Source organism: Amblyraja radiata, chromosome 31 (genome assembly GCF_010909765.2).
Source record: "Amblyraja radiata isolate CabotCenter1 chromosome 31, sAmbRad1.1.pri, whole genome shotgun sequence".
Taxonomy (NCBI): domain Eukaryota; kingdom Metazoa; phylum Chordata; class Chondrichthyes; order Rajiformes; family Rajidae; genus Amblyraja; species Amblyraja radiata.
In genome coordinates, this window is record NC_045986.1 from 23,663,519 (window position 1) to 23,677,954 (window position 14,436).

At 45.6% G+C, this 14,436-nt stretch overlaps 1 protein-coding gene across 3 annotated transcripts; it reads right to left on the reverse strand.

Moving 5' to 3' along the window:
• Positions 1-3,100: 3,100 nt before the first annotated feature.
• On the reverse strand, positions 3,101-13,568 carry pex10 (peroxisomal biogenesis factor 10). Of its 3 annotated transcripts, none has more exons than XM_033048115.1 (7): positions 13,243-13,568; positions 11,614-11,733; positions 10,698-10,778; positions 8,476-8,873; positions 6,901-7,076; positions 5,870-6,002; positions 3,101-4,322 (listed from the first exon to the last, which is right to left on the reverse strand). In XM_033048115.1, the coding sequence occupies exons 2-7, from the start codon at positions 11,723-11,725 to the stop codon at positions 4,254-4,256; spliced, it is 969 nt and encodes a 322-aa protein (XP_032904006.1). In that variant the 5' UTR covers positions 11,726-11,733; positions 13,243-13,568; the 3' UTR covers positions 3,101-4,253. The 3 variants fall into 3 exon arrangements, with proteins under 3 accessions (XP_032904006.1, XP_032904007.1, XP_032904008.1); XM_033048116.1 differs by having other exon boundaries at positions 13,210-13,568; XM_033048117.1 differs by lacking the exon at positions 6,901-7,076.
• Between the last annotated feature and the right edge of the window lie 868 nt (positions 13,569-14,436).

Genomic DNA, 14,436 nt, shown 5'->3' on the forward strand with positions numbered 1-14,436 from the left:
ACTGCCCAAATCAGAAGCTTTTGGCAAGGTACTGTTGCAGTATTATGATATAATGTCAAACAGTTGGTTAAGGCACAGCTCTTTGTTTGATTTACATAACCTTACAAGATTGGGAAGTTGCTTCCATGATTGAGGCATGGGGCTAGAGAGAGGACGAGGGGAGGGGGGGGGGGGGGGGGGGGGGTGGAGGGGGGTGGAAGGGCGATGGGATCAGTAAGCAGACTGTGAGGATCGTGGCTTGCAGGATGAGCAAGACAAAGCTTGCGGCCTTTGAAAACTGTTTAATGACCGAGGAATCGAGCATTATGAGATCACCTCCCCTCCCATTTTAAAATCCAAGAATCATTTTTAAAGAAAATCTAATCTAGATATTGGCACTGCTTTAAATTTATCAGGCTGGATATTAATAATTGTGAAGAAATCAAATGTTATTAGCGTTTTATGATATGGTCTCAAGATTCTGAGCTTTGTGCAAAGTTCCAAAATGTCAACAAGCTTGTTCTTGGGAAATGGTTTTGTTCTATTTTCTTTTAATCTACTAGAGTTATCAGCGTTCACATGAAGCAGAGGGAGGTGGCTTTAAGATTCACCAAAGCTCCCATTTTGTACTTGGAAGCAGCTGTGCTTTTACAGCAAGTTGCAAACTCACCCAGTAGGAAAGGGGATGGAGACAGGTGGATTTTATTGCAAAAATAAATGAACACCCAGTTGAGAGAGCAAAATAAGAGGCACTATCAATTTCCTGAGATTTTGACATTTAATTGGCCTAATTGATACTAATTGGAGAAGATGGTGGCATGGAGCTGTTGTGAATTAATAGCTTGCGGATAAGCAACTAATGGGGACCGTTATTAGATTGCTTTTATGACTGGATTAAGCAGTTGAGTTGAAACTCGGATTCTTTGTGGCTTGTTGCTGCACTGTTGTTGGTAGAGGCAGCACTAGGGGGAGCTCCTGGTCCACATCGCAGAGAGACGGATCTCCTGCGATCTGGCGATTCCTAGCTGGGAAGTGGAAACCAGGACTGTGGAGCATCTTCTAGCCAAGTGGGCAACTGAGACTCTCATGTGATACCTGGCAACTTGAATCAAGCACTGGTGACCTTTTAGATCAGAATCTTCAGTGCAACACATTGAGGAAATCGTAGGGGGGGGGGAATGTAGTGTTGTTCCATCACCTGATGATTGACTGAACAAAGCATTTGTGGTACGTGCATCTTTCCTCATCCACTGATATAATTTGATTAGAGGCAGGGTTAAACTCCCAGAATATTTCAGATTTTTTAAATAAAACTTCAGAAAACAAATCTATATAAAAATGGTGGCCCATGCTCTTTCAGAAGTGTCTCATTGTCTGTAACTGTATAAAATGTGCATGTCTAAACTTGGTTGCACTTGTGATACGTGTCAAATACAACGTGAAAGATTTTTGGCTTTTTAAAAAAAACATATTTGGTAGAAAGGTACAGCATGTTGTCCCTGAATTTAAGATGCACCAGTCTAAGGAGCAAATATTACTCCACACAACATGCCCACATTGTGTACAGAGGCTTGCAAAATTACTGCAATTCCAGGATTCATGCTAAATTGTCTAATCTCTATCATCTTCTGTGGATTTGGATTGTTTTTAGACTTTTTTGTATCTATTGGAACAACACTTTGGGAGATTTAAATTCCAATTGCTAAACCTTTCCATGTCCTTTTGTTTTTTGGCCTGACCTTCCAGAGAATCTGGTGCTGTAGAGTTTATATCTAAAATTACTGACATTTGTAACATTTAGACTGCTCAGAATGACAGTTTCGTGTTGAACCAACACTTTTTGTTTTCCTTGATTCTTGTGTATATAAATATTTTTAAAGCTTGAAATTGCACAGGGAATTAATGGATGAGAAGTGTGCAGTGCAGGAGCTGATGTGACTGGAGGGGCTGTAGAATCAATGCCAGATTACATACTTATCCTAAAATGTGACTGTTTGAAAGAGACTGTTTCACAACTGTTCTGTCCACACATCTTTGCTAATAGGTGTTTAGGGATATTGTGCCCTTCTCCCTTTTAACTTTCTACCACAAGGGCAAATAAAGACCAAATCCCCTGTGGGTAACCAGTATAATGGGCACAAACCAGCAATGCATACATGTTGAGTGAAAAATGTTATCCTCTTGCGTTGCTGTGATCAACTGTAAGCTTGTTTGTGAACTGCACCATGCCAGTAATTATCTAACATGACCCACATGTATTCAAATGTTGATATTTGAACCAGGACACAGGGCAGGAGCACAAGTACAGCATAGCTGTATAGTGTGTTGGGAGACACTCTTGTGATTTCAGCAGCTTTAATGGTGTTGAACAGGCCTTGGGTTACTGCAACATCACTGCAAATACCCAGAATTGTGCTTTTCCATGTCAGCAGTAAAACCCAGTAGTAATTTACTCAGGAGGCATTCTTCAATGGAAAAGTCTTGTTTCTCTGTGTATCGGTGGTTCTGCTACAACACGTGATCTGGCTGTAATGCACAAAATGCTTGAGTAACTCAGTGGTACATGCAGCATCTCTGGAGGGAAGGAATGGTTTCGGGTCGAGACCCTTAATGTCACCCATTCCTTCTTTCCAAAGATGCTGCATGTCCCACTGAGTTACTCCAGCATTTTGTGTTTATCTTCACTTTAAACCTGCATCTGCAGTTCCTTCCCACACATTTGGTTAGAATTCTGTCCATTGGGAAAGAGAACACCAATTGTTACCATGGAAATTGACCAGCAGCAAAAGAAAAGCTTACGAGAAAAACAGTATGCGGTGAAATCAAGAGTGAAATTGGTATGCCATCACTTCTATTGACATTTGAGCAATGCTACTCCAATTAAACAATGTAACATGACACAAAATGCTGGAGTAACTCAGCAGGTCAGGCTGCATCTCTGGAGAACATGGGTTGGTGACATTTTGGGTTCCGATGTGAAGCATCACTATCCATGTTCTTCGGAGATGCTACTTGACCCGCTGAGTTACTCCAGCACTTTGTGTCCTTTTGTGTAAAAACCAGCATCTGCAGTTTCTTGTTTCTCCATTCTAAACAATGTAACACACTCTTCAGTATTTTCAACTTGCAGTAACAAAACTTAGTTATCAGACTTATTTTTGAAAATTCTACAGGAAAAATAACTTTGCTACTGCAAGTCTGATACTCCCTAGCCTCTCACCCACTTTGACATCATTCTCAATTCCAAGGTTTCCTTGGAATTCAACTATCGTGTTATTAGCAGAACTACCTGTACATTTAAGTTTCTGACTATTCATGGAGCTTTGTGGTCAAGGGTAATGTTGTGGTTACAAATCCAGAGGCTTCAACTGGCAGTAGTAATTGGAAGGATAAGTTTAGAACAAAGCACAAGAGACATTGTGCAATCATTTTTGGCTCTATGCTTATTCCTATAGTGTAATCTATACACGATATTTACAAGGTTAATGCTTTAAAATGAAATTGAGAGAAAGCACATGCAATTTGTAGAATTTTCTATGAAAGCCAGTCATCAGAAATTGTGCAAATGGGACATGCTGCCTTCTATCAAACATGGTAGCACTGATCCAGAACATCAGTCATATATATCTGCCTTTCCTCAACTAAAGACACCTTGTGCTGAGTTTTACAAACTCCTGATTCTGCATCACACGTTAATGTTGCATTTGTTTTTGTAATAAAGGTGAACAAAATAATTATTTGTAATGCCGTTTCTTCAGCCCTCTTCACTCTGGGGAAAATGAATCAAATAAAACAACTGGCCTGATCACACAACTGTGTTTATTATTTACATCATTAGGCAGCTTCTTAATAATCAAAATTGGTGGAAGCTTTTGCACTTCTCCCCATCCATCTCATGCACTTCTGGTCAGCACAGTCTAATGGTTTTAGATGCATGACCTCTTTCCCCAATTCCATCCTGGGGAGCCGATGACAAGACAAGGAGAAAGTTATTGTGCTTAATTACAGACTTGTTCACGACTTAATGTGGCACCCAGAGCACAAGTGTTCTTGGGATAACTGCGGAGAGATATTATTAGGCCTGTTTGTTCATGTCGATTGACTATTTCACATGACCTAGAATGGACAGTGCCCCCAAACTAATTCTTCCAAGGTGAAGGTTGGCATCACTCAATATGAACTGCTGGCAGGGTAGTTCTATAACAAGATACTTGTGGTTGGTGGAGCATTTGGCAGCCAACAACAATTGGTCTAGAAATGCCAGTTCTGTCATCCTAAACGTAATGTCGCAAGTAGATTAGTCGTTGGGGCTGGAACATCTCCCGGCAAAGAGGACATTCTGCCTGTAATTAAAAGCAAAATATTAAAATGGCAAGTCATAGTTGCTATCAGACCTTGATCTGCATTTTTAGCGATGTGTAGATGAAGCAGTCATTGGGTTTAGACCCATCACTCCCTATTTAAAAATGAACAAATATGGTGGTCTGAGGCACCCTTGCTAGAATACGCAATAGTACTTTCCCTGTAACTGCTTCAAGGCCTGAGATATCTTGACATTCTAGTTTAGTGGTTGAGCTGGAGTCCTCAGTAAATGTGGATGCTGTAGGGAAGTGAGCATTATTGAACTGAATAAATGTTGTTAGCCAAGTATGTATACATACAAGGAATTTGCCTTGACGCTTTGCTCACAAGTAACAACACAACCTGCAGTAAACAATTAAGAAAACAACATTATATTTTACACGTGAAGAATTAATTAAAATACCAGAACAAAAGGAGGCTGCAGACTTTTGGCTGTTGGGTAGAGCTACTGCTCGTGGAAAAAAGCTGTTTTTATGTCTGGCTGTGGCAGCTTTGACGGTTCGGAGTCGCCTTCCAGAGGGAGTTTGATAGTGATATTTAAATCCAATACTAGAATCTTAAATAAAGCTAATTGCAAAGGCATGAGAGCACAGCTTCAAAGTGCATCATGAAAATTAAATGGCAGATGTATATTTAAAGAAATGCTTGAAAATTCTGAACCAATAAGAAATTCCAAGGAAAAGTTATTTAAAAAAAAATAATGATCATGGGAGGATAGTTGAAAAAACTGATGCCAGAAATCTGGAATAAACACTAAAAATACTCAACGTCAGGCCACGTATGAGCAGTCGTAAGCATTTAGACTGACCTTTCATCATGATAGTAATAATAATAATAATGTTCAAAACAGCAACATATCCTACAATTATTTTTCATAAAAAGGGGCAGCACGGTGGCACAGCGGTAGAGTTGCTGTCATACAGTGCCAGAGACCCGAGTTCGATCCTGACTACGGGTGCTGTCTGTACGGAGTTTGTACGTTTTCCCTGTGCCCACGTGGGTTTTCTCCGGGAACTCTGGTTTTCTCCCACACTCTAAGGACGTACAGGTTTGTAGGTTAATTGGTTTTGATAAAAAATGTAAATTGTGCCTACTGTGTAGGATAGTGCTAGTGTACGGCTATCACTGGTCAGTATGGACTCGAGATGCTGAGGGGTTTGTTTCGCACTGCATCTAAACAAAACTAAACAGCAAAGTATGACCAAAAAAATTGTTAGAAAGATATTTTTTTTAAATGGAAAACGGAAAAGTTTACTGGCATGAAAGAACAATAAATGATCAGAGCTGCAGGCATTCAAAAGTAAAGAGGCATGATGAATATTGGGGTAAGGTGGCTTAGAGGTCAAGAAGATGGGGAATGGCTGACATGTTAAAAGAGTACTTTGGTTCTGCAGTATACCTAAACATTCTCTTTTCTGAAGTACATACTGCTCAAAAGTAACTGTTTAACCGAGCTTTTGGCAAAGCAAACTCATAATGTATCCTGATACACTTGACGTCAAATGTCAAACAGTTATTGTTTACCCACCTTTGTGTTGCACCATTCCGTGATGCACTCCCAACAGAAGAGGTGGCCGCAAGGCGTCGCTGTCGAGTGCCGTCGTTCTTCCAAACACAGTATACAACGGGAGTTGTGGACTGGGAGGTCCTGCGAGGAATTTCTGCGAGCAAGAGCAAACCAAGCTTCTATCAGTTCACAAAACAATTCCAAACTATTCAAAAAATAGTTTATTTTCATTGTGGAATACTGTACATAATCACTACTGTGTGCTAAACGTTATTCCCTAATTATATATCTGTACACAGTAAATGGCTCGACTGTAATCATGTATTGTCTTTCTGCTGACTGGATAGCACGCAACAAAAACTTTTCACTGTACCTCTACACGTGACAAACTCAACTAAACTGCAGGTAAACGGGCACTACACAAACATACTGCTAAAGCAACAAAGGAGTTTTTCAAAGCTAAAAAATGGTCCATTCTTGAGTGGCCAAGTCAATCACCCATTCTGAACCCAATTGAGCATGCCTTTTATATGCTGAAGAGAAAACTGAAGGGCACTTGCCCCCAAAACAAGCATAAGCTAAAGATGGCTGCAATACAGAGCATCACCAGAGAAGACACCCAGCAACTGGTGATGTCCATAAATCGCAGACTTCAAGCAGTCATTGCATGCTAAGGATATGCAACAAAATACTAAACATGACTACTTTCATTTACCTGACATTGCTGTGTCCCAAACATTATGGTGCCCTGAAATGGGGGGGGGGGGACTATGCATAAACACAGCAGTAATTTCTACATGGTGAAACCAAAATGTATAAAAATGGCCTGACAATGTGCACTTTAACCACATGTGATTTTTTTCTATTACAAATCTCAAATTGTGGAATACAGAGGCAAATAAATAAATGATGGGTCTTTGTCCCAAACATTATGAAGGGTACTGTATTTCTATTATATTCAGTTTTACGGTAGTTATCCTTCTCTTGAACTGTTATGATTGACTAAGTTAAACCGCGGTGATCACACATTGGTCCAGACGTGATTGCCATACCTCGAGCAGGGAAGGTTGCGGTGAAGTTTCCACTCCTGCCTGGCACGCTGCCGCTGCCTGTGACTGTTCACCTGCATGATGAGCATCAGTACCAGCTGCAGCAACGACACCTTCCCCAACAACTCGTAACTCCACCGGATTGCAGCACTGTCGCAGAACAAGCCACGCACGCACAGCTACACCACACAGAAGCAGAAAGTGTCAGTAAAATGGCCGAGTCAGATACACACAGCACACCTGTCACTACTTGTATCCACACTCACTGTCGTATACCCACAAAGCCCATACTTTAGCGGTGAAAAATACAGCGAAGATGCAAAGAAGAAGGGTCCTGTCCCGAGAATATCACCTGTCCATTCCCTCCCCAGATGCTGCCTGCCTCTCTCAGTTCCTCCAGCACTCAAGAATACAATGGACATAACTAGGTGATCTTACAACCAATTAATTCAATTTCATGATTAGAAGTGAGAGGACTGAGAGGTGGTGGCCAAATACACAGCTGACAGGTCCAAGAACATCCCATCCTCAAAGACAGGGCCAAATACACAAGCGCTAAAGACAAGGCTGAGGACTTCACAACCATGTTCAGCCAACACCCTCCTGTGATCCATCACAGGCGCCATTAAAAGTTTAAAAAAGGGAAGATGCTAGAAATCTGAATTAAAAGTGGAAAATTGGGGAAACATTCAAGTCAGACAGTTGCTGTGGCAAGAGAAACAGACTTAATGTCAGGTTGAAGACCTTAATGAATGGGATGAAAGTATTTCAGAGTTGGGTATTCTGTGGCAAGCGACTCATGATTCATCTCCTGCCCTCCCACCATCTGCAAGGCAGAAGGTAGACAAAAATGCTGGAGAAACTCAGCGGGTGAGGCAGCATCTATGGAGCGAAGGAAATGGGCAACGTTTCGGGTCAAAACCCTTCTTCAGACCCGAAACGTTGCCTATTTCCTTCGCTCCATAGATGATGCCTCACCCGCTGAGTTTCTCCAGCAGTTTTGTCTACCTTCGATTTTCCAGCATCTGCAGTTCCTTCTTAAACAGGTAAGGAGATGTTGGAGCACCCTCCACGTGCACAGCTGATTGCAGCTCCAGCAACTTGAAGGCACAAGAAAATCCAAGACAAAGCACCACATTTATTCCCTGTATCACTGGTCCAGTGTCCACCATCCACCAAATGCAGTGTAGTTCACCGAGACTAACAGGACATCACCTCCCAAACCTGCAATCCCTTCCAACAAGGACAAGGGTGACAGTTGTATGGGAACACCATTCCCTGCAGGTTCTCCTGCAAGTCACACACCACCTTTATTGTGACATATCATCAGTCCTTCAGCACTCTGGGACTATATTCACCAGAAGGAGTGCAGCAGTTCAAAAAGATGACCCACCATCATCTTCTCAAGAACAATTAGACAACAATAATCTGTGGCCTTGGCCGCCCAAAAAGATAGGTCAATAAAAACGCTTAATTAGAACAAGGATCCTCTCTGTTTAGAATGTAGAGCCGTTACTTTGTACACTGTTCTGGTGCATTGCCTTCTGATCTTAATGGACTGGCATATTGACGACTTACATAGGAGATGCTGGTGAATCTTTTGGCAATGTGGTAGTAGGAACCGTTGAGGTAGAAGATGCCGAGGTGCAGGCGGTGGAGGAAGGAGACCACCTGTCGCAGGAGGTAGATGGCCTGGAGTAGCGCTTTCCTCTGCTGATCGCTCAGCCTACTGACGGCGCTCTGCAGCCGCTGGGAGACTCTCGATCGTGCTGGGAGCCATCGGGTGTCCTGCGGACGGAACCCCTCGCTGGCGGTCTGCAGGTGCAGCTCCAGGCGGACGAGTCCTCGGTCCAGCAGGTAAGGAACACAGGTGTGAAGGATGATGAGAGTGGCCCGTCTGCCTCGGGAAGGCACCCGCCGCCCACTGGAGTCCACCTGGACAATGTTAACGTACTCCTCACCCAGTGTCTGAAAACCTATAGACGGAGCATTGTAATAGTTACCTGGTGACCCACAATCACACACCCAAATGCTTGCATTTATATAGCAACTGTATAAAATCCTAATATATTTTCCGGAAGTGGCGGCGCTGCCCTGGCAGCAGCGGCTCACCTGCAGGCCGTCTGTTTTTGCTTTTTTGTGTTGTTTTTTTCGTTTTGGTTAGTCTAGTTTTTTGGTTTTTTAGTTTGTGTTTGGGGGGGGGGGGGGGGGTTGAAACGGGGCTTGCTGTCTATCCCTGCGGGGGAATGCGACCTTTTTGTCGTATTCCCCTTCTCTGCCTCCGTCTGCGCTGAGGCCTAATGGCGGAGCTGGTGACCTCGAGGCTCAGGAGGCAGAGCCCGCCAGGACTCGCCCTGAGCTCGCTGACGTGACGACGGTCCGGCTCGGGGCTGGAACAGGGCTTCCGTGAGGGACTGTGACGATCCCGTGAGGACGGCCGGCCCGAGGAAGGAACGGTGCTCCCGTCGGAGTGGCCGAGCTCGGGGAGGTACGGCGTTCCCAGCCCGAGGGAGGAGCGGCGCCCAGTCGGGGCGGCCCAGCCCGAGGGAGGAGCGGCGCCCGGTCGGGGCGGCCCAGCCCGAGGGAGGAGCGGTGCCCAGTCGGGGCGGCCCAGCCCGAGGGAGGAGCGGCGCCCAGTCGGGGCGGCCCAGCCCGAGGGAGGAGCGGCGCCCAGTCGGGGCGGCCCAGCCCGAGGGAGAAGCGGTGCCCAGTCGGGGCGGCCCAGCCCGAGGGAGGAGCGGCGCCCAGTCGGGGTGGCCCAGCCCGAGGGAGGAGCGGCGCCCAGTCGGGGCGGCCTGGCGCGAGGCTGAGACGGTAACGGCACTCACGTGAGGGCGATCCGGCTCGGGGCTGGAACGGTGCTCCGGTGGCTGGGACGGCAGTTCTGGTGGCGGTGACCTGAGTCCGGGGTTCGGCCGCGAGTCAGCGGCTGCGTCGGCGGGACTGGTGGACGGCAGCTTCGACCACCCCGGGCCGCGGTGATTGAGCCGCGGGACTGTTTTAAACATCGCCCGGTGGGGTATCGCCTCAGCGCAGAGGGAGAAGAGGAGGGAAGAGACTGCAACCCTAAGACTTTTGCCTCCATCACAGTGAGGAGGTGCTAGGTGGACTCGCTGTGGTGGATGTTAATATGTGTTTATTGCTGTTTTTTATTGTATTGTATGTATGACTGCAGGCACGAAATTTCGTTCAGACTTCGGTCTGAATGACAATAAAGGAAACCCTGTAACCCTGTATATTTCAAAGGACAACCCAATCACACCTAAAAGTATGAAGAAACACAAAATCCTATATCAGACAGAGCAATACGGGGTTGCATCTTAGCCACTGACCATCAGCAATGACTTAACTGAACAGCACATCAGACTTGGAGACAAATAATCCACGTCTATCGATAGCCGTTGTCCTTGTCCAGCTGACAAGGCCAGGTCCACTAACTCCAAAACCCAGGGTACTGACACTGGCAGAGTCAAGATGGATTAGACTTACATCTGAGGAGGCTGCACTGTCGGAGGGCAGTACTAAAGTCAACAGAAATGGGTCGTGCACCCACAGCACACATGACCTTTGGGGTAAATCATGGAGCAAAGATGCAAGTTAACACTTAGAAACAGGATTGGAAACAAGTAAACCAAGTAGAAACACCAAGACAAGGGCCTCGCTGGAGTTATGGGCAGAGGCAGCATAAGGAGCAGACATTAGGAATAGAAAGGACCAAGTCATTGCATTTTGGGCAGAAACAATGGTGCTAGTTCAAAGGAAAAAAATCTCAGCAACAACCAGCAGTAATTGAACCTGACCTGCAAATGTAGTTAGAGAAAAGTACGCCAACTCCACCAGTAACTCGACCTCCTTCCTCCATTCCAGCCATCGCCTCGCACCTGTACAAGGGAAACAGTCAAATTAACTGAGAATCTCCCAAGCTAAAGCGCACAAGAGACCACGAAACACTGAGTGATACACACATTCCAGCAAATGCCTCCTGGTCACTGATGTTCTCGGGTTCAGGAGTGGAGCAGCACATTCGACATCTGTCAAAGTGCTGGCAACAGACGGGTATGGACAAGTCCTTCAAAGCGTGTGGTTATAATGTAAAAGGAAACCAGGGAGATTGTGAAGCAACAGAAGAACATTGCGTGAGGAGAGGATTAGATGGCAGAAAAATGAAGGAATTGAATCAGAGTCAGTAGGCGGGGGGGGGGGGGGGGGGGGGGGGATTATTGTACAAATGTTAGTAGCGAGGCCAAAGTTCGGAATCCTTTGTCACAATACCAATGAGACACTCAGCACAAAGCCACAAAACTAAGCATTGTGAACTCGGATCTTGATAGAAGAGAACAAAACACTATCCATTGCGTCCCATCTCCCCACCACGGCAAAATAAATCAGACACTTGCAAAATAAACATTAACCAATTCACTGGAAAGATCTCAAACAGAATGCCCACAATAAATCCACCATCTGAGACCAAGTCAATCCCCCACCATTTCTCAATCCAAACAGGGGATTTGGGAGAAGTACTGATCTTACCGTTGGTGGATGAATCATGAATCGGAACGCTAACAGCTGAATGAATTACAGGGAAAGAGTAAATTTCCCTGAGGTTTTTTTTTTGCACAAACCAAAAGCTTAAACACACCCACTAAGCTTTGATGGGTCTTGCTCTACCGACACCACCTCGCCACATCCCCAGTTCATAAGTACAGGTGGTCTCACCAGCAAAGATCTGGAAGACGTCATTGGCACAGCTCCGTAGGGAGCCTAGGTAGTACTCATCCTTCTGGTTGGAACGAATGAAATGAGGCTGGTTGACTGGCAGCACGGCCATCAGCGACTCTGTGGGAGAGCACAAGAACATTAAAGAGGCTTCATCCTAAATCTGAACCAGGCCACATGTTCACATTAGATCCACGAAGAACTTTAAGCCAATCCACGGCATCACTAAAATCGCCTCTTTCCACATTGATAATTGGCCTGACTCCACCCCTCAATTCAAATACTGTTGAAAACTTCATACATGTCATTATTATCCCCAGACTGGACTAATCTCTGCCTGCATGCGATCCATATTCCTCCATTCCCTGGATATCCATGCACCTCAGTAACAGGATCACCCAGGAAAGATCCAACCAATCCCAGGGAGAATGTGCAAACTGTATACAAACGGCACCAGAGATCAGGTTTGAATTTAGGTCAATGAAATTGTGTGGCAGCAACATTGCCTGCTGCACCATTCATATTTAATATTAAATCATGTTGACCAACCACTTGTGGTTAACCTACTTTGACCTCCACTTAATCTTAAGTATTGGCTATTTCAAAGGGCTACAAATGGATCGACTGGGCTTATTTTCACTGGAAATGGGTCGAATGGGCTTATGTTCACTGAAAATGGATCGACTGAGCTTAATTTGAAATTCAGAAGGATGAGAGGATATCGTATTAAATTCTTAAGGGAATGGACAGGCTAGATGCAGGAAAAATGTTCCTGATGTCGGGAGAGTCCAGAACCAGGGGTCACAATTTAAGAATAAGGGGTTGGCCATTTAGGACTGAGATTAGAAAAAGTTTTTTCACCCAGAGAGTTGTGAATTTGTGGAATTCTCTGCCACAGAAGGCAGTGGAGGCCAATTCACTGGATATATTCAAGAGAGAGCTAGATATAGCTCTTGAGGCTAACGGAATCAAGGGACATGGGGAGAAAGCAGGAACGGGATACTGATTTTGGATGATCATATTGAATGGCGGTGCTGGCTCCAAGGGCCAAATGGCCTACCCCTGCACCTAATTTCTATGTTTCTAAATGCTTGATCACTGCATTTATTCAAGGGTACACCCAATGCACCAAAAGGGAATCAAAGATTATGGGAACAGTACCAGATCCATCATGGTCTTTGATGAATGGCATAATGGGCTCCAGCGAATGCTGACTAAACCTTGTAACCCAGGCTTGAGTTATAGGGCGAGGTTGGGTAAACTGGGACTCTTTTCTATGGTGCATGTGAGATTGAATGAGGAGATGAATAAGAGGGGCCTCGGGGACAATTTCTTCACGAGTAGTCCCTATCTGGAATGAGCTGTCAGGAAGCTATGGAGGTAGATGTAGTTACAACTTTTAAAATACATTTGGACATACATATGAATATGAAGTGTTTAGGAGGGATATGGGCTTCTGCAGCCAGACAGCAATGTGCCCAGAATGCCAGCTTGGTCATCGTGGACATGGTGGGCCAAAGGGCCTGTTTCCATGTAGCGTGGAAGCTCTTTGTCTCTTGTATCCGCGTACTGAACCCATATTCACCGAATTCCCACCTTGAGATCAACCAGTGGCGGTCGTGCCTTCACCTGCAAGATCCAATCCTTGGAGTCTGATGAGGGGTCTCGACCCGAAACGTCACCTGTTCCTTTTCTCCAGAGATGCTGCCTGACCTGCTGAGTTACTCCAGCACTTTGTGTTTGTCCAAGTCCTTGGAGCTCTGTCCGAGACTTCTTTCTGGATTCTTGGTCTGCACTTTGAGAGACCCCGTGTCAAACTGTGCCTGGTTTACCCTCCTAGGACCCACTGGTTGCACTTTTGTTCGGCACTCAGCGAGCCGCCATCAGGGGCGATGGATGAGGAGGCCGCGGGGTAGATTGTGGGGGAAGCACAGTAACAACGGGCCGAATGCCCCCACCCCCGTGTTCCACTATGTCCTCAGCTCGGGGACTGGGAGCGGCGACACAGACCAGCCCCTCGCACCAAACGCAGCCACTCTGCGCCGGTCGCCCAGACCAAAGACCTTAAGCTCTGCTCTAAGATCTTTGGCCCAGACCTTGCGTCCCGACGTCGTGACGTACAATCTAACCGATCAACCAATTAGCTTTGACTCATAAAAACGAACCAATGAGCAGATAGGTTCCACCCGTCCCCGCCCTATCAACCAATCGGCGTCAACATCAGCCAACCAATCAGCACCAACCAACCAATAGCCAACCAATCAGCAAACAGAACAGGCACGCCGGACATCCAGCAACCAATCAGTGCCAAACATCTACCAACCAATCAGTGCCAAATCAACCAACGGCCATCCAATCAGTGTCAAGATTCATCAGCCAATCCGCGCCACACCCGCCAGCCAGCCAGTCAGTGGCGCCGGCAGCGCGCGGGTTGGCGGTTGGTTGGAACAAACTGCCGTCAAACAGGGTAAGAGGAGGGGGAGGGGGAGGAGGAGGGGGAGGGGCCCGGCTGAGGAAGGCACTCGCCAGCAGTATCTTTACTCGCCAGTGAGGGCGCTGCCTGAAACTACAGGACACACACAGGGGAATGTGGAATGAGGAGGAACATATTCCAGCCAACTAGGTGGAGGATCCGTCTGACCCCCGGGGTGATACAAATGGTCTTTATTTGACACATATGCAACTGCACAGTGAAATTCTTTTTGCATATAATTTAGCAATGTTACAAAATTTTGAGATTTTAAAAATCAAGTCTGCAATTTATCCCATCAGATAAAGCATAAAAAGAAGTTTAATTTGACACCTACTTCACTTCAGTATTAG

Bases quoted from the DNA above. Each gene is read 5' to 3' on its own strand.
- pex10 (XM_033048115.1), bottom strand. From the start codon at position 11,725: ATGGCCGTGCTGCCAGTCAACCAGCCTCATTTCATTCGTTCCAACCAG. The intron at 10,779-11,613 runs GTGAGACCACCT...TCCCTTGTACAG, and splicing joins CGTCTTCCAGATCTTTGCTG to GTGCGAGGCGATGGCTGGAA. The intron at 6,003-6,900 runs GTATGGCAATCA...TCTTGCTCGCAG, and splicing joins CGCAACCTTCCCTGCTCGAG to AAATTCCTCGCAGGACCTCC.